This window comes from Lipotes vexillifer, unplaced genomic scaffold, assembly GCF_000442215.2.
Source record: "Lipotes vexillifer unplaced genomic scaffold, Lipotes_vexillifer_v1.1 scaffold112, whole genome shotgun sequence".
NCBI lineage: Eukaryota > Metazoa > Chordata > Mammalia > Artiodactyla > Lipotidae > Lipotes > Lipotes vexillifer.
In genome coordinates, this window is record NW_006776285.1 from 1,176,974 (window position 1) to 1,202,601 (window position 25,628).

Consider the following 25,628-nt stretch of genomic DNA (forward strand, 5'->3'; position numbering starts at 1 on the left):
TCAGTGAAAGAGTAGGAACAGGCTTAGGTCGTGAGTGAGAAAACCAACTGATGGGGGTAGGGTGATTATTAAGGGAGTGCAAGGAAAGAAATTAAAGCAATAAAAACGAAGGCAAAATATATAGGGCTTTGAAGGGAGTTTGGACTTGATACGCTGCCCCCTTTGGAGGTGCACGAAGTGATGCAATGAATGGAGGAGATACTAGGGAATCTTCCACCTGGAAGCAGTGCCCAGGAGAGGATGGAGCCAGCACTGGGCTGGCGAGTGTGGTCCACTGCTCAAGATGAGCCTCCCTTTCTCCTGTGCTTCAGCTGGCTCCTGCCTGGGCCCACAAAGCCTGCATAAACCTTCCCCATCAAAACAACCTGCTACAAGTTCGATGCTTTTGGATTCCACACGTAAGGGAGATCATACAGTATTTGTCTTTCTCTGGCTTATTTTGCTTAGCATAACACCCTTGAGGTCCAGCCATGCTGTTGAAAATGGCAGAATTTCCTTCTTTTTTTATGGCTGAATAATATTTTAAGCCATATATATATATGACCATACATACAATACTTTCTTTATAGAAACAGAGAGTAGAATGGTGGTTGACGGGGGCGGAGGGGGTAGGGGAAATGGGGACACTTTTGTCAAAGGGTACAAACCGTCAGTTATAAGAATAAGTTCCAGCATGGTGACTATAGAGAACAGTACTGTATTGTATGCTTGAAAGTTGCTATGAGAGGGGAGCTTAAGTGTTCTCACCATAACGTAATAACAACAACAACAAAATAGTAGTTATGTGAAGTGAACGATGTATGAACTAACCTTATTGTGGTATAAACATTTTGCTATATACATGCATCAAATCATCACACTGGGGCTTCCCTGGTGGCGCAGTGGTTGAGAGTCCACCTGCCGATGCAGGGGACGCGGGTTCGTGCCCCGGTCCGGGAAGATCCCACATGCCGCGGAGCGGCTGGGCCCGTGAGCCATGGCCGCTGAGCCTGTGCATCCGGAGCCTGTGCTCGGCAACGGGAGAGGCCACAGCAGTGAGGCCCGCGTAGCGCAAAAAAAAATCATCACACTGTACACCTTATAATCACACAATGTTGTACGTCAATTATATCTCAATAAAGCTGGGGGGAAAAACCCCAATAATCTTCCTTCTACCCTGTCCCCCACGCAAGCTGATACCCTGCTCCTCCCAGAGAACGTTCCCGAATCATGGCCGTCACTTCTGTGGCTCTCAGCTCCTCCCCAACCTCATCCTCACTGGCTTGTGCTCCCAGGATTGCCCTCTTAGAGGTCTCAAGGGCCCCTATTGACCAAAACACTGGTCTTTTCACTCTCCTCAGCTCTCTGCAGTCGTGGAGGCTACTGGCTACACCTGCCTCTCCTTTGAACCCTCTCCTCGCTTGGCTTCTCAGTACTTCAGCTTCTAACCATGCTGGTGAGTACGGCGTTTCCTACACTGTTCAGTGCTCCTGTCCCTCGGGTCCCCCACCTCTCCTCATTGTCTCAGGAGCACCCACCTGCCCAAAGCACTCTCCTCTCAGGTAAAGTTAGAACCTTGGTTTTCCACCTTGGCTGCTCAGTGGAATCACTTGGGAACTCACTAAAACAATACCAATGCTCCCCCCTCCCTCCACGGCTTCCGATTCAGTGGGTCTGGGGTGGGGACCAAGCACAGGCCTGGGTCCAAGCTCTCCAGGTGATTCTAATGTGCACTCAGGGACCAGACCCACTGAGTTACAGGTGGAGAAGGAAATTGGATCCCTCTAAGCTACCAAGGTAATCTTTTCGGGCATCTAGTATAGCTACAAATTTGTGGCTTTAACAAAAAGCACATATTCTTAATTAAAATATTGTCTTTACACAAGGCAGGTAAAGTAAACTAATCACCATCTTCTTTGAAAAGAATAGTTCTGTAGGTCTCCTCTATGAACTTTAATGCTGCTTACAATACAGTATTAAAAGAATCTATAATTCTGCAATACAAAAACAGCATCCCACCTCCCACAAATTCCCGCCTCACCCCTACCCACAACCTAAGCCAACCAAATAAAAGTAGAAAACACAGAAGCCTGGGGTATCGATAGTTTCTCTAGAATCTCAAAACACTGTAAAAAAAAACATATTTTGGCATCAAATTTGGAGATGTGGCTTCAAACCATGGCCATTCATTTTGATGGAGCCAATGTGGCCAGGTACACACACTGCAGGTGAACTTATTTTTTGGTTCAACCAGATCCTGTTGGATTCTGGGCAAAGACGTGCAGGAGAGGATGATGTGCGCTCAATGTCACTGGCATGTTGATCAAAAATGTTCCCCCATGTCTGATATCCAATAGCTCATATTTGTTCTGCCCAGAAGCTTTAAGAAATTCGTTAGCTCTTTCTCATAAATGAAGTAGAGTCAGCAATTCACTTGCGAAGAGTTATGTAAGCAAAATCTGAGCTACTGACAGAAGCAACTGGAAAAAGCAAATCACTTTGCAGATTTTTTTAATGATCAAGCTAACTGTATTGCTTACTCTCCATCATTCTATTACAATTTCTTTTCTGATGTGATGTTAAAAGTCATCTATTCTCAAAAGGGCAGGAGTTGTTAGGAAAGCCAATGTTCAGCTGGCAAAACTCAAAATAGAATGTTTTCCAAATCTTGTTCTCAGTGGGATTCAACCAAATTTTGCTCTTCATAGGCACTTAATATTCTCCCAAGAATATCTGAGGTCTTTGTTGTTAACTACCCACCATGTCCAGCAATTTGTTAAGTCCTTTTTCTTTTTAAAGCATAATACTTTTAGGATTAACCTTACATCTGGAGAAAAAAACAATCAAACCAGTTTATGGAAACTGGTATTTGTCTACAGACCAAATGCTGAAATATAAAGTCCTACTGTTCATAGCCTTAAACATAAAAACTTTGGGAGAAGTGGCAAGGTTAAAGGGAAAGTAGAATTTCTAAGTGGATTCTTGGGCCTGGGGGAAATTTCAACATTAAAAAGGCAGGAAAAAAAAATAATGAAAACAGGTATTGATTGCTAGGCACCAGAAACAGTACAAGGCAATCAAGCAAAATGACTGACTTTGTGCAAAATTATTGTACATTAACTGTAAATAGCATCTACTGTCACCAAGCCTCACACAAACTTGGTACAGCGTGGAGCCAGGCATACGCATGGATGGAGAACGCCCACAGTGGTAGGGTCCTCAAACATAGCTGAAGGCATGGGTGAAGACTGTTAGAGGAAAACTCAGAAGGCTGGGGACTCTCCTTCTGGAGGGATTCTGTTAATTAAGAGAGCTGAGGGCTTCCCTGGTGGCACAGTGGTTGAGAGTCCGCCTGCAGATGCAGGGGACACAGGTTTGTGCCCTGGTCCGGGAAGATCCCACATGCCGCGGAGCGGCTGGGTCCGTGAGCCATGGCCGCTGAGCCTGCGCGTCCGGAGCCTGTGCTCCGCAACGGGAGAGGCCACAACAGTGAGAGGCCCCTTTACCGCAAAAAAAAAAAAAAAAAAAAAAAAAAGAGAGAGCTGAGCACTCACCTGGAAGTGATTACCTGTTGTCTTACACTGAGGCATCAATGACCTTGACCAGAGGTCCCAAGAGCCCACCTGGTTCTAGCATGGCTTCTTGGTGTACTGAGCACACGTTAACTATTTGCAAGCCCATCGTGAGATCACAGTAATTAGAAAAAAAGAAAAAGTATAACAGTTCATGTTACCTGAAATGGTCTCCCAGTATTCGGTAGAACAGCAGAGGCAATATCTAGAACAGAGCCACAACCACCAAATCGTTCATTCTGACAGCCATAGACAACCAGCGGGATTTCTAAGGAAGAATTAAGGTCCTACAAAGAGTGTGCAGTTCAAGTGCCTACCGTGACAAAACTAGGGTGGGTTTATACCAGCTAGCCTGGAGAGGAAAGGCCATGCTACTCTTAAAAACAATTAAACTGAGACTTCCCTGGTGGTGCAGTGGTTAAGAATCAACCTGCCAATGCAGGGGACACGGGTTCTATCCCTGGTCCGGGAAGATCCCACGTGCCGCGGAGCAACTAAGCCCGTGTGCCACAACTACTGAGCCAGTGCTCTAGAGCCCACGAGCCACAGCTACTGAAGCCCACGCGCCTATTGCCTGTGCTCCACAACAAGAGAAGCCACTGCAAGGAGAAGTCCGCTCACCACAATGAAGAATAGCCCCCGCTCACCACAACTAGAGAAAGCCTGCATGCAGCAGCAAAGACCCAATGTAGCCAAAAAATAAATTATCAAAAAAACAGCCACACTTATTAAAAAATAATTAAACTTAGGCTTCGTCTTAAAAATCCAGTTATACAATCCAGTTACACATAAGAAAGAGATTTAAAGAATATAGAAACTAATGTGTCACACTGCAAACGGAATGAAAACTGACTGTGTAGCTGCTGAATGCTCAGAGCTCGGTGCTCTCTCTGATCTTTCCTAGATGATTTTTTGGAATCATTAGAGAATTGGAGCCAGAAAGGAGGCAGGAATTTAATCCAGGGATTTTCACCTCTTAAAAATAATAGATTTTTCCCTGTTCTTTCCTCAAACAAATACAACCTGTGACCTAGTACAAACCAGACTAAAGCAGAGCCACTCTGTAAGGCAGGATGGGCAGAGAGCTTATAAAATGGAAATTGTACATATTTTCGTACTCAAAACCCTCTCTATTATTTTTAAAGTGATTAAATGATTCACACACACAGCAAAATAAGTACATAAAAACATGCAAGTATGAAATTGAGTTGCTGAATTATCAAATAATTTTTTAAAAGATCTTTAGAGGTTAACTTGCTGTATTCAGTATTTGTGTCGCTTTTTCTGTGAAAGACAGAATTCAAAGAGCTGTAACTTTATCAATTTCCCATTTATTTACAATTATAGTATCATAAATGATTTGTTTTTTACTTTGTATTTACTTCTGACTTAAAATTTTTCAAGCCTTCTATGTAATAGGTATTCATGGTAAAAATAAACAATAAAAACATATTAACAGAGAAAGAAAAATTTTAAATCACCTATAATCTCTTCACTAAAGGCAAAACAGATGCATAGTCTTCAGATCTTTTCCTATGCACACTGTTTTATAATCTAATTTATGGTTTATCTTTACACAACAGTTTGTCATATGTTTCTTGCTCTGGCTTACTTAATAGTTATATGTTTATTGATATTAAAAATGAGGTAATTTTATTATTCAAAAATCTTTACTAAAAATTTTTTGGCCAAGGGATACTGTATTTTATAATGTGCACCTCCTATCATTTGTTTCATAAGTCTCTGTTTTCATGTAGTAGAAATGGGTTATGTTTCTACTATGATGTTTGGCCATTTTCGAGTTCACAGGAAGAGTACGAGACATTAACCCATGAAGTCAAAGGATACTCATCAGGCGGAGAGCGGCTGCGCACATGATACACGGCTCCACGGTGACGTACAGCACCATGTGTTCAAACACCTCAGAAGGACTCTTGCCATGTCGACGACACCAATCTAGGGCCTGGTCGATGGCCACCATTTCTGCATGTCGAGTAGCCTGAAAGAAGAGGTGCTTGCATTGACCTTGTTGGCTGTATGTAACTGTATTTTACAAATATTCAAAAGTAAATATGAAAAATAGGCCTATCATTTCTGCCAGCGTTTTAGCAAATAAAGGTTTCAGGACACCCTTAGCAGTTGACACTGTAGTTCCTAGTTCAAGTACCATAACCTCACCAACAAAAGACACCTAATCTGAGATGCCACACGAATTATCTTCTATTTTTAGTTAAGTACCTAAGTACTTTAGGGGACACTCTTTCAATTAAAATGCCACAGAGAGATAAGTCTCAAAAAAAAAACAAAAAAAAATGTTTATGGTTCCTGAATATTTCAGGGGACACTTGAAATTTTCCTAAGCATATGTTCCAGTTACGAATATGTTTTCAAGGCTGTCACTGACCTCACTCTAAGCAAATCTATATTTAGAATGTCATCACTGGAATATCATCACTTGTATTTTCTTTGGGATGAGATTTTATATACTGGCAGACTCTAGAGAGAAGCAGAGATTTGGTATCAGTCTCAGATACCTCAAGGGAGTAGTTGAGTAGAGGAGAAATCACATAGTCTGGAATCAACCACACTTCAATCTGAATCCTGACTGTGACGTTACTGATTATACAGCCCTGGGCAAGTTACATAGCTTCTCCAAGCCTTGGTTTCCCCATTGTAATACTGGTATCTACATCTCATAAAGCGATCTGAATTATATGAAGCACAATGACGCATAACGTGATATATGCACTCTGCTATGTGACAATTATTGATAATATTCATGATAATCATGTTTATCAATAAACTTACATGGAATGTCAACTATGTATAAGCCACTGTGCTAAACTCTTTGTGGGAAAAAAAGTCTCTGTCCTCAACGAGCATAAAATTTGATGGGACAAACAGAAAGGTGTTCATTTACCTGTGACATAGGGCAGGGTGTGGAAAGTGCTGGCACAGTGGCCAAGGTACCATGGAAGCCAGAGGCAGATGGGAGCACTGCTGGCCCAGAATTAATATAAACTCGGAGCTGGAAGGTGCTTTAGCAAAGAGGTTCCCACACATGACTGCATACCAGCACCAACAGGGGAGCTTAAAAAAGAAAAGTTTCCCCAACTCGGGTGCTTTTTAAAAATCAGATTCAGAACTACTGAATCAAATGTCCCCATAGGGGCTTCCCTGGTGGCGCAGTGCTTGAGAGTCCGCCTGCCGATGCAGGAGACGCGGGTTCGTGCCCCGTTTCGGGAAGATCCCACATGCCGCGGAGCGGCTGGGCCCGTGAGCCATGGCCACTGAGCCTGCGCGTCCGGAGCCTGTGCTCCGCAAATGGGAGAGGCCACAACAGTGAGAGGCCCGCATAACGCAAGGAAAAAAAAAAAAAAAATGTCCCCATAGTTCTCAAGAAATAATCGTTGACCTAAATCATCTCAATCAACTCTTTTACTGCTGAAGAATCAGAAGCTAAGCTACATTAGGAGGTTACTAAAGACACACAGCTGGGAGAGGTGATGGTGGTGGTGACAGAGGGTGATGGTATCAGAACCAAAAGTAGGATTCGGGTCTCCTCATTTGGGGTCAAGAGTCTTTCTATACTATGATTATAGGGTAATCTTCTATAGAGCATAGAAAACTAAAAATAAATGCAGGTTAATTTCAAGGTGTGTAAGCAACCCAGTTCACTGGGGGTTTAGATGGATGTTGCTAGGACATTCAATGATCTCACATTAAAGATACTGTACTGATCTACAAAATACACATACAGAGATATGACAATTATTTAAAACACAAAATTCCACTCCTGCATAAGTATCTGTATATTCACTAATTGCTGTATTACGGTTTATTACTTATCTCATAAACATTTTGATATCCACATAACAATTGCTTCGTGAATCTGGGTTCCTAATTTGCTTGTGTTTCACTAAATCTGAGTTTTCTTTTTGATAGATGTGATGGATGAACTTTAAAGTCCTCACAGCACCAGTTCCAACACCAGCTTGTTCTCTGGCTCCCAAGTAAGATCAAGGTCTGTGTGAGGGGTATTAAAGTCATAAGTTATCCTTGGGTCCACCTAGCACTTTTTATAATCCTAAAACTTGACACTTCATTTATACTCACTGTGACACACTGTTGTGATACCATGTTCAGGAAGTGTTGCCTTAATTCATGAACTTCTCAACCTAACCACAATAAATTAAAGTCACACAAGCTTTTAAAGTGTACCTGTAGATAGAGACAGCAGGTGGTGGAGACTGTATTTCACTGAATTATCTGATTTAGGAATAGCTTCCTTTATACAATCTTTTTATACTTCCATAGCTATCAACTGAGGGTGACTTTTTAATTTACCACAAGGAATACACTATTTAAAGGTACCAAAGGGTACGATATGAATTAAATTGATGTGTTTTATAAAGTAGAATTTTCATTAAAAAATTAACATGTATCACTTTTATAATCAGAAAAAAAGGGCATTCAAAAAAAGAGATGTTTAGGGAAACCATCCTTCCATTGATACTCACGGGACTCTACACAGACCCATCTTCTAGTCAACTCCAATAAATTCATCCCACACCTACCATCACTTCCATATGTCTGAAATTATACTATTCAACTCACATACATTTTTGGTTTGATTAACTTCATTTCTTCCCTTCCCTACAACTTCATTGTTGTAGACCAAAAGGCAGCCAACAGGAACCTCAATATTTTCTAGGGCTTCTTTGGCCTGAAAGACAAAATGGGAAATCTAAGAGGTAATGTTCAAAACATGAGAAGATGGTAGGAGAGAAAAGATGCAGCCTGAGCAGTACACACATGTACAAACGCCAGACCAAAGAAATGCAGGTCAGCCTTCCCTTTTCTCAAACATACTTTAGGATTTAGTGCCTTTGTTCTCTATCGTATCCATATTAAGGAGACTCAGGAACAAATCCCCTTCATGCGTCCTGAGTCCCCTGACGTTTTTCTTCTCACTGGAAGCAGAAGTAATCGAAAGACTGCTACTGACTCTTTTTGCTATTGACTCTTTTTTTTTAATTGCCAGGGTCTATGCACCTTTTCTGAGATAGTGTATATATCTGCAAAGAGGTAAAGAATAAGTAACATTTATAAATCTTTTATTAAAATTCTTTCCTTGTTGAAATTCTACTTATTTTTTTGTTTCTTTAAAAATTACAGAAAATATCCTCTAGAGTTCCAACAGCATAAAGGTAACCAGACTGGATATCTCTCTGTGCCCACAACTTCTGCTCTAAGTGAGACAATAAAAGTTTAGGAGCACTCTATACAAAGAAATAGCATAACTGCTTTGGAAAACATTTTGGAAGTTTCTTTAAGAAGTAAACATACATATAGCCTGTGAACATATAGGCTATTCTACTCCTAAGTATTTCTTTAAGAGAAGGGGATATATGTCCACCAAAAAACCTTGTAAAAGAATGTTCATAACAGCTTGATTCATAATAGCCAAACTCTGGAAATAACACAGGTGCCCAGCAACAAAAGAATGAATAAACAAACTGTGGCATATTCACACAATAGAATACTATTCAACAATAAAAAGAAACAAACTACTGATACACACAACAACATGGATGAATCTCAGACACGCTAAGGTAAAAGAAGTCAAACACAAATCATGTGAAGGACTAGAACAGACTAAACTGAACTAGGATGAAAGAAATTGGAACGGTGGTTGCTTCATGAAAGGGGATGTGTAGATTGGAAAGAGACACAAGGAAATTTTCTGTGGTGGGGAAAACTTTATCTTGATAAGGATGTGGCTTACACAGATGTCTGCATCACTCAAAACTGAGTGAACAATACATTTAAGAACTGTGCATCTCACTGTATGTGAAGTATACCTCAACTGAAAAACACAAAAGAGAAAAATAAGTTTAGGCATAGTTCCATCACCATCCCAGGAACGGCAAACCAATTATTATATTTGCAAAGTCTCCCCTCTATCAGAGGCTGCCCACTTTTCTTCTAGCGCTATGGCTCAGGGAACCCCAGCAGCTCCGGGGCCCAGGACAGCTAAGGAATACTTCTTCAGGCAGACAGCAAAAACAGGCAGGTTACTTCTGGGATGCCCTGATACCACAGGTGAGAGAACCTTAAACGGGTGCAACCCTTGGACTAGTATACAATCATTGCCACCTCACTACAATTAAAAATCCCAAGTACAGCTGTTTCTAGAAAGGCACAGCATTTCCTACTTTGGCAGGCCGGAAGGCCCTTTGGAAGACAAGACTCCCATTTAAGCGGAGGTATTTTCACACACCATAGGGCATATAAAGTGCCAAGTTGAAGACTTAGCTGAAAACAGTGTGTTCTATCTCCTGCACTAGCCTCTTGCTCCCAGCTACACTATTTACAGTAGCAATAATGTCCTATCATAATGCCAGCATGGGTTCCTTAGCTGCTTCAAGCTTGCTCAACTGACACTTATCATTTGGCCAAAAGTGCTGAAAGGAGAGGCACGTGGTGGGAGCATCTGGAGTGGTGGGATAGAGCTGGGGCATGGAGAGGTGTAAACAGACAGTATCTGAATAAGACCGCATTCTTCAGAATTGTGTCATGAACTACCCACAGGCTAGTGCTGTCCCAGATCTGTAAAAACAGTTAAAGTATACCCAGTTTATGCAAAGTTTGAAAGACTGAAGAGTTCCAAGGTTTGGTGACTATATACAAATAAATATACAAATGTACCACAGGCTACTATAGAAAGGAAAGCCAGGAGGAGGACTGACAGCTGCGGAGGGTGGAGACTAAGTACTGGCGCAGTTAAGGCAATCATCGCACAAAGAATGAAATTTAAAGTAAGCTTAAATCACTATTCTGACTTAACTATTCCTGTTTTTGAACTTTATATAAATGGACTCACGGCGTATATATTTTGTTTCTAGCTGCTTTTGTTTCACATATGTTTTTAAGTTGCATCCATGTTCATTCCTGTAACTGTAGTTCACTTTCATTGCCCTATATTACTTTGTGTGCATATACCACAGTTTACTTATACAATCTGTTGATAGATGTTTGGGTTGTTTCCACTTCTTGATTATTACTAATAATAATGTAGTGATAATGAGATTGTCACTACACACTTAGCAGAATGGCTAAAATAAAAAGTATCAGTGCCAAATACCAGCAACATGTTTATACCTGTCTCTTCAGGTACTATTAATTTCTGTTGAGTATATACCTAACAGTAAATTTACTGGGTTAGAGGCTATGTGTGTGCTTGCCTTTAGTACGATACTGCCAGTTTCCCAAAGTGGTTGTAATAATTTACATTCCCATGAACAGTGTGTGAGAGTTCCCGTTGCTCGACATCCTCACTGACAACTGGAATTGTTAATATTATTTATTTTGGATATTTTGATGGATATGAGGTAGTGTTTGTAGTTTTAATTTTCATTTCCCTGGTGAGTTAAGAGGTTTACCATTTTTTCGTAAGTTTACTGACATTTGGATATCTCTTGTGAAGTTTCTGTTCAAATATGTTGATCAGTTTTCCTTTGTGTTGTTTGTCTTCACAAAAATAAAAAATTAATTGAAGGAAAACAAAATAAAATAAGCTTAGGATGACACATAACCTGGGGTACACAAGAGAGACAAATCATTTTTTCATTCATGAAGCATTTGTTGAGGATCTTGAGACAGGAAAGTTACCCTGGGTTATGCAGGTGGCCCTAAATGCAGTCATAAGTGTACTTATCAGAGAGGCAGAGAGAAATCTGACACATAAAGTATAAAGCACTGTGATGATGGAAGCAGAGAAAGAGAGTTGAAGATGCTACGCTATTGACTTTTAAGATGGCGGAAGGAGCCATGAACCAAGCAAGGAATGTCGCTCTAGAAGCTGGAAAAGGCAAGTAGACATATTCTCCTCTAAAGCCTCCAGAGGGTGCACAGCCCTGCTGACAATTGGTTTTGGCGCAGTGAAACTCAGTGTGGACTCTGGACCTCTAGAACCATAAGAGAATAAATTTGTGTTGTTTTAAGCTATCAAGTGTGCGGTAATTTGTTACAGCACCCATAGGAAACTAATACACCCTGTTAAGAGGAAGAAAAGATAAGCTAAAACGGGAAGAAAATATTTATAAACCACATATTCAACAAAAGCCTAGATCTGGACTATGTAAAGAATGCTCAAAATTCAACAGTTAAAAAAAACTGTTAGAAAACGGGCAACAGATATTTAAAGACATTTTATCAAAGAGGGCATACAGATGTCAAATAAGCACATGAAAAGATGGTCACAACATTAGCCATTAGGGAATGCAAATTAAAACCACAATGAGATTATCACTACACACTTAGCAGAATGGCTAAAATAAAAAGTATCAGTGCCAAATACCAGCAAGGCAGAGAAACAGGATCACTCATATATTGCCAGTAGGAATGTAAAATGGTACAGCCACCCTGGGAGATTTTTCAGTAGTTCCTTAAAAAGCTAAACATGCACTTAACATATGACCCAACAACTGCACTCCTGGGCATTTATTTACCCAGGGAAATGAAACCTTATGGTCATACAATACACAATTTTGTATACAGACATGAATGTTCATAGGAGTTTTATTCATAATAGCCAAAAACTGGAAATGACCCAAATGTCCTTCAAAGGGTGACTGGTTAGACAAAGTGTGCTACATCTATCCATGGAAAACCACACAGCAATAAAAAGGAATCAACTAATAATTGACTCAAAACTTGGATGGATCTCAAGGTAATTATGTTGAATAAAAAAAAAATAATCCCCAAAGGTGACATATTCATGTATAAAACATTCTTGAATGATAAAACTACAGGTATGGAGAACAGATTAATGACTGCCGGGGTTTAGGGTTTGGGAGGGATGGTGGCTATAAAGAGGTAGCATGAGGAAGCCTTGTGGTGATGGAGCAGTTCTGGTGGTGATTACGCAAAACTAAACAGGTGACAAAATTGCATAGAACTACACATACACACAGACACACGCACATACACAAACACTTTAAGGTTAGCACATAAAGGTGATGAAATCTGAACAAGCCCTGCAGACTGGGTCAATGCCACATTCCTGGCTCTAATATTTTACTACAGTTACGGAAGATGTTACCATTGGAGGGAACTGCCTGAAGGGTATGTGAGCCTTCTCTGTGGCAACTTCCCATGAATCTGTAATTATTTCAAATTGAAACATTAAAAAAAAGTAAAGGTGGAATAAACAGAGAAGGCTCTTACAATGGCGATTAAGAAGAGATGCCTACTGAGGTAGGAGGAAAACCAGGAGTGTCTGGTGTTATGGAAGATCCAAGGAAAAAACTAGGCCAAGAAAGAAGGGTCAATTTGGGTGGAAGGGAGGGAGTGAAACCAGTGACCTGAAGAGTGACTTACCTACTATAAGTTACATTTCTAGTTTCTATTACAACAGACTGTTATGTCTACATCTCAAGTGTTCTGATTCTGAGCTTGCAAATATTAATAGCTTAGAGCTTACTGAAAAACTTACCTTGATCCAGAACTATTTTAAGCACTGTATTAATTCATTTAGTTTATAACCCTATGAGACTGGTTCCGTGAACTTCCCCATTTTACAGATGAGAAGACTGAGCCATGGGAAGGTTATGGAATTAGCCCCTGTAAGAGGCTGGGACTAGAGCCCAGGCAATCTGGCTCCACCCACTCACTTGTTCGACAAGTCTTTGTGGAGCACCTACCAGATGTCAGGTTCCTGGGCTCTCTGCCATGGCTCTGTCTCTAATTTCTACTGTAATTACCGTTGATCAGCTACTTTATCAGTGTTTGGGTTCTTAGTAGGTCTAGTTCAAGGGACAAAGGAGAGGGGACATTTAGCAAGAGAGTGAGGCACAGAAAGTTTAAAGATTAAAAAAATGCAAGAGTAAACAAATGGGGAGCCATGTGACAAGGATTTTCTGTAAAATTATCTCCTGAAAAATTCTATGTGAGGCAATGTGGCCATTTCAAATGTGCAGAAGAGAATCCAAGAGTAAGAGAAAAGGGAGTAAGTGGCCGGGGAGGTGAACCCAAGCTACCCAGTAGGGTTCCTTCCAAGTCCTGACTTGTTCACCTGGAAGACAGCCGGGGCCACGCTGCAGGGCCTGGCAACCCCTCCACCAGGGTCTCCAGGTGATGGGGCTTGTGCCTTTCATTCTTTCCTTTGGATTTTCTCTTTTTCCCTTCCAGCAAATTATCTCCTTTTAACTCTATTTCCCAACCCTGAATATTATCTTCCTACTTCCTTAATGTGTTTTCTTGTGAAATGCCTTCCTTTGCTGTCCAAATTAGAGAGAAAATGTGAGTGAAGCGAGTATTTTAAAAAGGCAAATAATGTTGTTGATTAAAGTTGTTGCCAAGCTCACAGTGAGGGGGTGAGCAGCTGGAATGGTGAGTTAGGGAGGAGGTGGTGAGAATAACCCAAAAACCCCATGGAAGTGAGCTTAGAGTGAAATGCTTTTCAATTAAAAAAAATAGAGATGGGTATGTTTACATGTATATAGAACACAAGTGTATATATGCATATATCAAATATATATTTGCTTTGCTGTCACATTCAAAATATATTTAATTAAGCTGAAAAGAATTTTCAACTCATCCCATCTCGTACATCTCGTACTTTCCAATACTCCCACCAACTCTTCTGTCAAGTCTGATCACTTCTTTATGAATGCACAAGAACTCAGGCAAGATGGGTCTGAAGTGTGTGCAGGTAGGTTTTTAACTCTCTCATCTTTTTTGACAGGAGCCAATTACTATTGAAAATGGCAACGTGGTCTTTCATAAATTAATAAATTATCAGCTTTCAAAACTGAAGAATGAAATCTCTCTTCTTCCTGTGGCCCAATTACTGGTCTCTACTCCAAATGTCTTTAATGTCATTTCTATTGTGCTTTAAATGTCATTTCCTTCACTCTAGTCAGAGCCCGCAGGTTACAGACAATGACAGCTCTAGGATGGAAGAGATTTTGGAGTTTCTCTAAAGCCATTGCTCCCATAAACTACTCTCTAGTGATGCAGTGGTAAAAGGAGGAGAGATGGGGACAGACTGCAGTGTGCACAGACTCTTGGTGAGTCTCCAGGTATATCTCCTACAAAAGAAAAAAAAAATCAGGGGAAGAGACAATTTAGCCAGAACAACTCTTAGGTAGAAAATAATAACGTTCAAAAGGTCAAACTACGCTACAGCTGTTACTGCTAATGACTCTCGGAAGCTCTCTTTTCCCTCTACAACATTAAATTCCTCAACCTGGCACTGGGAGCCTCCCAACTACCACCCATGCTCCCCACCAAACAAATAAGCCAGCCGAACTTTTCATTATCCTTCTAGGTCCTTGGTTCTTAAACTTTCCAGAGCCGCTCTGAGAATCTGATGAACGTTATGGACGCTCAAACGTGAAAAAGGCACATGCACATGACACTTTTATACATAGCATCAGGGTTCATAGATCCCCCTAAAACCTGGGCTCCTGTTAAGAAGCCCTATTCTGAACAAACAGCTGGATCACCTCCTAACCTAAGACCAAGTCCTCCATTTCTTTGGACCTGACGGTTCCTCTGCTTGATCAACCTTTCTCTCCTTTTCTACCCACCTACATCCCATTTTCCCTTTTTAAAGTTAAGAAAGCATGCTATAATTTAATTCAACTGACTTGCTCAGGACTTTGTCGCCTATTATCTGATAGTACTTTATATCTGTCTCTTATTTTGGACCCTGAACTTGTTACCATTAACTTTTTCATTTGTGCATGGCTTAATTTCATCAATTAAACAGTATGCTCCTGGGAGGCAAGCACTAGATCCAAGCACTAGCAAACCTGTTTTGCTCACCTTTGCAGGCCTAGCACGCATCACAAGGCCTAACACATAGGAAACACTAAATCACACCACATTTGTTACAACGCATGTGTCTGTGCTTGTTTTCTTTTTGAATTTTCCTCAAACCTAGCACAATATTATAGTAATACTAGGCGCCCAGAAAATGCATCAACATTAATATGCAATTGATTTATTCTAGAAAACTTGCAACTTTTCTCCCTCTATCTCTGACCCTCTGATAATACACACACACACACACACACTCTCTCTCACTCTCTCTCTCTCTCTCTCTCTCTCTCTCTCTCTCTCTCTCTCTCTCTCTCTCTCTCTCTCTCTCTCTCACTCACACTTTCTTTTTTCCTAAGTATGAAGTAAGTATGTTCAAGGCAAAAAACTTGGGGGTAAAAAAATCCACACATCAAAAAATAAAAACCACTCAATCCCAGCACTCCAATATATGATCTCTGTTATTATTCTGTGACAGAAAGTTTTCAGGTTTTTTTCTATGCCTGCATATACATGTTCGTAGTTTTCTAAAAAGTCAAATAGATTTATACTATATAAACAGTTCAACAGTCTGCCTTTTTCATTTAGAAATACATTACAAACATTTCCCTGTGTTGAGTAATAATTTTTCAGCACATGATTTTTTTAAGCTTAGATGGTGCTCCTTTACATGAATATTTATGATTCATTTAACTGGTCCCCTATTGTTTAACTAGAACATGTGGCTATTTTTCAAATTCCTCACTATTATAAACAAGTGAAGAACTTTATATCTCCATCACTTCCTTATGAATTATTCCTAGAAATAGCTATAAAATACAAAGGGTTCCTACAATGTGATTTTTTAAAATAAAACTAATAATAAAATTGGGCAAAAGAGGATATGCCTAGGCAATTCACAGAGAAAAAAAATCCGAGCGTCTAATTAGGATGCTCAATACACTGTAGTCAGTGGGATGAAAGTGAATAGGCAGAGAGGTCCAGTAGGGCGCACTGGAGAGCAGTGAGCAACCAAACACAGCACAGTACAGGCAGGGCGGGGGTGAAGACATGTGGCTGGGCTCAAATCACAGCTCTCTCCTTACCAGCTCCCTAACTTTGGGAAGTTTACTTAACTCTAAACCTCAATGTCCCCCTCTGAAGATAAGGACAGTAACAATACACACCTGATAGGGTAGGGCTACTATGGGGCTTATACACTATAGCCTATATGAAACACTATCCACGGCACTGTGTCTGGAATGTAAAAGTGCAACACTGTTATTCTTTTATTTGATTCTAAGCCTACACCCTTGGAATTATATGCTCTGATGATTAAAACAATAACCTTTTTTATACACTTAGCTCTCCAAAAGAAAACTGTCATGAAAAATAGTGATTTTACAAACAGTAATAAAGTGTAGAGAACTTTATTTAAAGTTTGATAAATTTATCAAAGAACAACAAAAAAGAGTAACACAGATATTATAATACTTCTCACCTATAACATTGCCAAATATTAAAGAGTGATAATTTCAGGGCTAGTGGGAACAGGGGTAGGACAGAACATTCTCATACACTGGGGATGGAATTGTGACCATTTCAGACCAGTGCTATCCAACAGAACTTTCTGTAGTAATGGAAATATCCTTTGAGCTGCACTGTCCAATATGGTAGCCACTGGCCATGTGTTGCTACTGAGTACTTGAAATGCAGCTAATGTGACTGAGGAACTGAATATCTAATTTTATTTCATCTTAATCAATTTAAACTTAAATAGCCACATGTGCTAGTGGCTACTACATCGGGCAGCATAATTCTAGAAGGCAATCTTAAAATGTCTAGATGGTTTTAAAATACATACATCCTTTGTCCCACTTTTGGTAATCTATTCCATAGCAATAAAAGTATTATGGAATAGGGGTGAGAGGAAAACAAACCAAAATAAGAAATATTTACGTCTAGAAAAAGATATTCACAATCATAAAGAGAATACGTAATTTCATTTATTTAAACATATATGTCAAAAAATAAATTTGAAAAAACCTAGCACAGAGATTTAATGTAAGAAGAAAGTATATATGTCTGTTTACACATGGACAGAGATACGTGGAAGGATGCTCCTAAAATTTTTATAACATTATCTCTGATGGTAGGATTTTTAGGTAATTATTACTTAATTTGTTAAATCTTTTTATAGTTTGAATTTCTTATGACTATGAATTATTTATATAATCAGAAAAAGAAAACATTAAAATATTCTCGCTTGGGAAAAAAAATACCATAAAGGCATTACTGGATCAAAGGATAAACTAGTTTTAAGACTTTTTTATATATACATAGCAAAGTTGCCCTCTAGAAAGGATGCCCCAGTTTCAGCAACAAACTAGCCAGCTCCTCACACACACACCCTTACCAACAGCAAGCATTATAATTTTTTCACCTTTGCCTATTTAACAGGTGAAAAATTGTAACTCTTTTTAACTTGAATTTAATTTATTACTAGTGAAATTGCACACTTGTTCACTTGCTAGTTATTTGTATTTCTTTTAGAATAGCATGTTCATATCCTTGGACTTTTTCAAAATTAGGGTGTACATCTTTTCTTATTAGTTTGTAAAAGTTCTTTATATATTAAGGTTATCAAACCTGTCCTTTTATTTACATTGCAAATATTTTCCCTCTTTGTCATTTGCTTTGTTACTTTGTATCTTATCTTTTTAATACGGAGAAGTTTTCAATACTTATATAACTAAAACCTATTCATTTTCCTTTTATGTTTTCTGCCTTTGGTCATATACTTTAAAGAATCCATCTCCATTCCAATTCCTCCAGGCCTTTGCCCAACAAATGCTAACATCAGAGACAAACATTCTAATTACTTGAACTGGTCATATAAATATGTGTACTCTGTACAAGTGCTGTGGGGATGCTAGTATCCTCCCTATTACTTGTATACTGGACATTTCACTTTCAAGTTCCTCAGAACACATTAATCAGAGATTAACTTGCTCCCTCCAGATTTGGTACTAGCTGTGCTTCTGATCTAATCTTAAATACTTCTCAGAAGTACATAATACACTTTCAATTACTTCAACAATTCTTTGAAATAATTTAAGATTTGAAGTTTCTTTAGTGGGGAGGGAATGGTTGGACAAAGCCCAAGGTTTATGACAAGCCCTTTTTCCCTTTTTTAAGTCCTGGAAGAAACATACACTATTGGCCAAAACCAAAAAAATAAGTGCAAACTAAGGACTTCCTTGACCCTGTGTCGATAAACTAGGTAATCACACCCCTAGGTGTTTATAATCTAATTAAAAGACAAAAATGTCAAGGCCAGAGAGGGCTTAGAAATTACTTGGAGTTCAACCACCCCATTTTATGGAGTAGGAAGCGATACCCTAGGGGGATAAAGTGACTTGCCCAAGGTCATACCAAAAGGTAGTAAAAAGACTCAAATGTTTAGTCCAGAAGACTAGAGAACAGTACAAAGATATGAAAGGATGGAAAGAAAACACATTTCTGATACACAAAGTGGAAAAGCTCAATGACTGATTACACTTAGCTGTTTATGGAACCACTATTGAGTCCTCTATGACAGCAACTCTCAAAATTTCATCTACACAAGCTCCACATAAATACTCTGAGGAGAGTTCCTGAAGCAAATGATAATAAATGGAAGAGACCACGAATTCCCAGTATTCCAGGATTCCCTGGCCTCCAGGTCTCTCGCCCATAGAAAGATATAAACGCAGCTTAATTTGAGATATTTTAGCCTTCATGTGCATTTATTATCATCCTCACTACTTATAAAGATGCTGCCCAGGGACTTCCCTGGCCATCCAGTGGTTAAGACTCTGTGCTCCCACTGCAGTGGGCACGGGTTTGATCGCTGGTGGGGGACTAAAATCCCACACGCCACGCAGCGCAGCCAGAAAAAAAAAAAAGGCGCCGCCAGGCATATGATATTATTGAAATGATTTGGGGTAAAGAGAGTGAGATTTTTGATATCACATGAAAACTCCTTGTCTCCAACTTGGAGAATTTAGTAACATAAAAGGAGTTCAGGACAAACAACTCCATATTACAAATTACAAATTAATTATTTAAAGGCACATGTGAACATTAAAGTATCAGACAGAAAGTTATGCATCCTGTAAGTTTAATGGGGGAAATCAATTTTGAAGTGGGCTTAAAGAGTGGGTCATGAAATCAAATATGGGGTGATGACCAGCATTTTTTTTTCCAAAATGCAATGAAAGAGAAATACCAGAAAAACTGTACATAGGAAGATTAAGTACTGTTCTGTAAAACTTTTGTTTCAATTTTATCTGTGTGTGTTTACTGGAATGTAATACAAAATAGATTTTTTTTTTTTTACTGTGAGTGACTTTCAAAAGAGTATGAGAAACAAGTTTAAATGAACATATGCATATATGTGTGTGTGCATGATTTATATATATACACATATATGCCAAATAGACTTTTATCCCTATTAAAGAGTTCGATGGGACACGTAAGTATGGGTAAACCTTGGATTATACACAAATCTTATTAGAGCCCTCCCTAATCAGGAGTCCTGAAAGGAGTGAGGAAAGTGAAAGGATAGATGGATGGATGGATGGATGAGAATCTGGCTGTTCAGGTACTTGTTTTTATCCTGCTCTCTACCGGAAACATCCTCAGCTTCCTTCCTTCTACTAGATAGAGTCAAGAGGTCACAAATACAAAATAATGTGATTTCGAGGATCTGCGAATGTCCACAGGAAACAAGGGGACGCAGCACGCCCGTGCCAGCAGCCCCCGAATAGGGATGTTTGGCGCATACTTCAAACAAGTGAAAAAGAAATAATTTCTGTATTTCGTCTCTTCCTTTCCTCAGAACCACTGTGAGAATGGGCTAAAGAACATTTCAGGACAGTAAAGCCAGCTGTTTACCCAGAGAATGCGAGCGCCATCGAGATTACTGAGACCAGAAAGCACCCCCCGGGGACGTTTACTCGAATGCTTCGGTCAGGATAAGCCAGAGAAAATTCCCACCCTATATTTCCACGTCCCGCCCACTCACCATTTGCATCGCCTGTTCCATCCACTTTTCGGTCTCCTCCGCCAACACAGAGCAGGCGCCGGCCGTAGTCTGCGTGGACCCTATCTTCGCCTCCATACTGCACCGGGGCAGCCTCGCTCAGCGCCAGAGGCCGCGGCGGAAGAGGAGCGCTGGCAACGGAACGCGGAGGGAGCGGGCTGTCGTTTCCGGGGGAATCGAACTGTGAGGCACTCGGGAGCGAATTCTAGACGGACCTCGGCGCCCCAGGCTAGTGAGCGGCGGCGGCGGCGGCGGCGGCGGCGGCGGCGGCGCCGCGCCGGCAGCAACAGAAAGCGCAGCTGCTCAGCTACAGTCTACGCCCCCTTCCCGCGCCGGTGACAGTCTCTGCGGAAAGTCGCTTCGTGGTTTTTGGAGAGCACCGAGTGGGACGACGGCGGTCCAGCCGGGTAGTCCGTGCCAGGCGACAAAGAAACGTTTTCCTGGTGAACCATTCCTCCCCTTTAGGCAGCCCGCACCCCCAGGGCCTGAAGATGCTGAGATCTACGTGGAATTTTCTGAAACGTCACAAAAAGAAATGCATCTTCCTGGGTACGGTCCTCGGAGGTGGGTGACAGCGTTCTTGGAAAGGGGCATAGGGAAGAGGGGTTGGGAGAGAGATGTCTGCCTTCTAAAATAGAGGTGGAGGGATCATGGCCCAGGATTCGTTCAACCACGGGACGGGGAACCGGGTGACAAACCCCCAGGGTTCTTTACATGTCTGCAGTTGTGAAATTTGTGCCCTTTGCCCTGACACTGCCGCTTACTCTGCTTCTCGCCTTTTACTCACCCACCTTGGGAGAACCCACCACATTTTTTTTTTCTGTTCCAAGGCACCGTTCTCTTACAGACATATTTTTTTACTTCTCTTCTATTGTTTTACTGTGAGGTTCTTCGTTTCTGTTTGGTACTTCCAGTACTTTGGCATTCACCGTTCGCAGAAGTTTCATAATATTCGAGGGAAGTTAACTAAAGCCTGCACTTCGAGTTCTTGTTTAAAGTTAATTTGAATTTTTGAAAACAGCACAGTTGTACTGAAGGACTGGAAGGTATATGCTAAACAAAGAAACACAAATCAATATTTTAGCTCTGTTTCTGCTGTTTTAGAATACAAACTATGTAGTAAATTATGCAGTAAGAAAGTGCTTTCGGGAAGTTGTGCAGTCTTCTCAGGATCTTCAAGATTGGGATGAATTCCCACCTAGCTCACATAACTGAGTTGCACAGGCTGAGAGGAGATTTAGAAACAGATTAGATAGCAATCTTGAGAGCCTTTTTCCTCATAAGACAATCATGCAGGGGTCTAAAGGGGAGAATAAAAGGTCTTGTGTGATACAGGAGAAGGAAATGTAGGACTGTTTAGAGGAAATTTTTAGCATTTGAGTTTTTTGAGAAGTATTATCACTGACTACATGCTTTGGTTACAGAAATAGTTAAAAGCAAGAGCAGAAGTTTCCCAAAGAATTTGGTTGTTTTTCTCTTACTATTGATTATATTCTATTGCCCCCAAACAATTTGAAATTAGCAATACTCTTAGCATCAATAATTCAGCTCTGTTGATTCTTGAAAATTTGAAACAGGCTTCTTGTTAATGAGGCAAGGAGAATGTTTTTCTCCTCTCTGAGGTCTACCACAGATCAATAATGATTATATGTAATTTTTTTTTTTTTGGCGGTACGGGGGCCTCTCACTGTTGTGACCTCTCCCGTTGCGGAGCACAGCCTCCGGACGCGCAGGCTCAGCAGCCATGGCTCATGGGCCCAGCCGCTCCATGGCATGTGGGATCTTGGACTCTCAACCACTGCGCCACCAGGGAAACCTTCGATTATATGTAAATTTTAATGGCATTCTTTGAAAAATTCTTTATAGATAAAATGTATTTTCTAACATCTTCATGCACTGATATCTAATGTATATTTAAATTATGCAAAGACTACTGAGTCCACTTTATTTATAGAAACTAATGATTTATGTGTGATGGAAGAAGTATAAATAAAATATTTTTGCCTCTACTGAAGGAAAGAAAATAGTATCTCTTTAGCAATCTCAGAAAAAATAGCATAACCCGTCAGATTTATGGAACAACCTAATGGTAGATTAGAAATAATCATAAGGGAAGCAAAAGAGTACACTTAAGAGACAGTTATAGGTGTGATGAATTGGGAGATTGGGATTGACATACATACACTAATATGTATAAAATGGATAACTAATAAGAACCTGCTGTATAAAAAAATAAATAAAATTCAAAAATTCAAAAAAGAAAGAGATAGTTATAGATTTTTTTCAAAAATCTATTGAGAGCTTTATAGTTAGAGATTAAGAGGAATGAGAAAGGGGGAAGAGGTTCAGAAGAACAGAAGAAGAAAATAATCCTAGTGTTTTATAACAAGAAGGGATGTCAGTCTAAAAGGAAAAAAGAGTAGATGACCGTGACTGGCGTTTGTTTGAGCCTCATAGTCTTTCTGCTTCAAGGGAAAGGTCCTATAACATGGTACATATCAGTTAATCAATTTTAAGAAATATTTATCCAGTGCCTGTAGTGTTGAAGGTAATATGATTGGAAATACAAGATTTACAGAGATTTTTAATAGTAATAGCTACCATTTTGTGGGTGCCCAGTGGGCCCTGTATTAAGCTCTTCTATTCAGTGGGGATGATGACACGATAGTTATTGTTATCCCCATTCAAAATATGGGAACCAGAGTGCTAAGAATTTTAAAACTTGTTGAGGGTCCCAGAGTTAGTAACAGGGAAGCTAGAACTCAAACCCAGGTGTGTTAGATCCCGAAGCACATTCTCTTTCCACAGTACACCACTCTTGTCTTCATGGACTTCATGGTCTAAAAGGAATGAAAACAAATGACTTAGTTTGTTCAGGCTGCTATAACAAATACCACAGACTGGGTGGCTTATAAACAACAGAAATTTATTTCTCCCAGTTCTGGAGTCTGGAAATCTAAGATCAGGGTACAAGCATGGTTAGGTGAAGGTCCGCTTCGGGGTTGCAGACTTCTTGTAGTCTCACGTGGCAGAAGGGGCTAGGGATCTCTGTGAAGGCCCTTTGATAAGAATATTAATCTTGGGCTTCCCTGGTGGCGCAGTGGTTGAGAGTCCACCTGCCAATGCAGGGGACACGGGTTCTTGCCCCGGTCCGGGAGGATCCCACATGCCGCAGAGCGGCTGGGCCCGTGAGCCATGGCCGCTGAGCCTGCGCGTCCGGAGCCTCTGCTCTGCAGCGGGAGAGGCCACAATGGTGAGAGGCCCGCGTACCGCAAAAAAAAAAAAAAAAAAAAAAAGAACACTAATCTCATTCTTGAGAGCCCCACCATCATGCCCTAAGCGCCTCCCAAAGACTCCCACCTCCTAATACCATCACATAGGGCATTAGAATTTCAACATGTGAGTTTAGGGGAGACACAAACATTCAAACCACAGCAACAAGCATACAAATAATTAAAATACAAAACAATAAGAGCTGAAAAATGCTGTATATATCAAACTGGCAGATAGTCTGTGCAGTTGGAAATAATTAGGAAAGGGCTTCGTGGAAGCAGTAGCACATTTGGACAGATTTGCAAACTAGGTGAGATATCAACTTGCATGCTCAAGAAGCTTGGCCATTCAGTGGTGGGGAAAAAAACTTTAATGTTTGGTCTCTTTGGTTTTTCATTCATTCAACAAACATTTGAATTAGAGGGCCTACTCTCTCTATATTGGGCTCTGGTGATACACAGGAATAAGATACAGTTCTTGACTTTGAGGAACTCATAGTGTAGTCCAGAAAGCAGAAATGGAAATAACCAAAAGTAGTACAGTGATAGTATTAGAGTACCATAATAGAGCAGGGTTCTGTGGGAGCATAGAGAGAGAGAATCATGGAGGTGTTCAGCAAGCCTTCCTTAAGAATCCACTGGAGGGACTTCCCTGGTGGTGCAGTGGTTAAGAATCTGCCTGCCAATGCAGGGGACACAGGTTCGATCCGTAATCCGGAAAGATCACACATGCCATGGAGCAACTAAGCCCGCAAGCCACAACTGCTGAGCCCGTGAGCCACAGCTACTGAAGCCCACACGCCTAAGAGCCCGTGCTCCGCAACAAGAGAAGCCACCGCAATGAGAAGCCCACGCACCACAATGAAGAGTAGCCCCCACTCAACACAACTAGAGAAAGCCCACGTGCAGCAGCAAAGACCCAACGCAGCCCAAAATTAATTAATTAATTATTTTTTTTAAAAAGAAGAATCCGCTGGAGTTACAGCTAGCAAAGTAGAAGGGGGCACATCAGGTAAAGGGGTTGCTCAGCAGATTCAGAGACCTTGTTTTTGGTGAATCAAAGTGTATTTCACTGGGGCTAAGCACAGGGAACAAATGGGGAGTGTGGCAAAAGATAAATTTGGAGAAGTAGCTAGAGTGCAGCTTGTGAAGGGCCTTCCTTACTGTGCCATTCTACAGAATTTGGAGCTTCTCAGACTTTAGTATGGATAAAAATCACTGAAGGGACTTAATGAAAATATAGAATTCTTTCTCCTAGATTCTGATTCTTTAGGTCCAGAGTGCAGTTCATTAATTCTTTAATTCATTCAACAAATATTTATTGAGCTCCAATTGTGTACCGATATTATATATTGGGGGTACAGCACCATATAAGACAAAACATTTGGGGATGTTTTCAAGGAACTTCCTTAAAGGCTACTTTTTTTTGTTTGTTTGCGGTACGCGGGCCTCTCACTGTTGTGGCCTCTCCCGTTGCGGAGCACAGGCTCCAGACGCGCAGGCTCAGTGGCCATGGCTCATGGGCCCAGCCGCTCCGTGGCATATGGGATCTTCCCGGACCAGGGCACGAACCCACGTCGCCTGTATCGGTAGGTGGACTCTCAACCACTGCACCACCAGGGAAGCCCCAAGGCTACAGTTTTAACAAGTACCCCATCAGTAATTCTGATGTAAGTAGAACAGAGACTGTACGTTAAGAAATGATGGCAGTGTGTTGAAGAATTCTAAATATGGCAATAGTACAGTCAGATTTAAGTTTTAGAAAATCACTTTGCATATAAAAGATGGATTGGAAAGATGTGAGGCCAGAAACAAAGGAGAGTTAGGAAGCTGTTAAACCAGTTCAAGAGCATTAATAATCTGGATCTGAATGAAGACAATGATAGAGAAGTGGACTAAAGTGGCAAAATT

At 40.6% G+C, this 25,628-nt stretch overlaps 2 protein-coding genes across 2 annotated transcripts in view; one reads left to right on the forward strand and one right to left on the reverse strand.

The window, feature by feature from the left end:
* Positions 1–20,523, reverse strand: part of ADAT2 (adenosine deaminase tRNA specific 2) — a 21,595-nt gene extending 1,072 nt beyond the window's left edge. Inside the window, exons 1-4 of the mRNA XM_007450310.1 lie at positions 20,428–20,523; positions 8,173–8,277; positions 5,400–5,550; positions 3,713–3,819 (exon numbers count right to left, since the gene is read on the reverse strand). Coding sequence (XP_007450372.1) covers positions 3,713–3,819; positions 5,400–5,550; positions 8,173–8,277; positions 20,428–20,523 — 459 coding nt within the window. The remainder of the gene's footprint in view (positions 1–3,712; positions 3,820–5,399; positions 5,551–8,172; positions 8,278–20,427) is intronic.
* Positions 20,524–20,711: 188 nt separating this feature from the next.
* The window catches only part of PEX3 (peroxisomal biogenesis factor 3), a 41,736-nt gene continuing 36,819 nt past the window's right edge, over positions 20,712–25,628 (forward strand). The window contains exon 1 of the mRNA XM_007450311.1: positions 20,712–21,009. Within this exon, the coding sequence (XP_007450373.1) occupies positions 20,937–21,009 (73 nt within the window). The 5' untranslated portion in view covers positions 20,712–20,936. The remainder of the gene's footprint in view (positions 21,010–25,628) is intronic.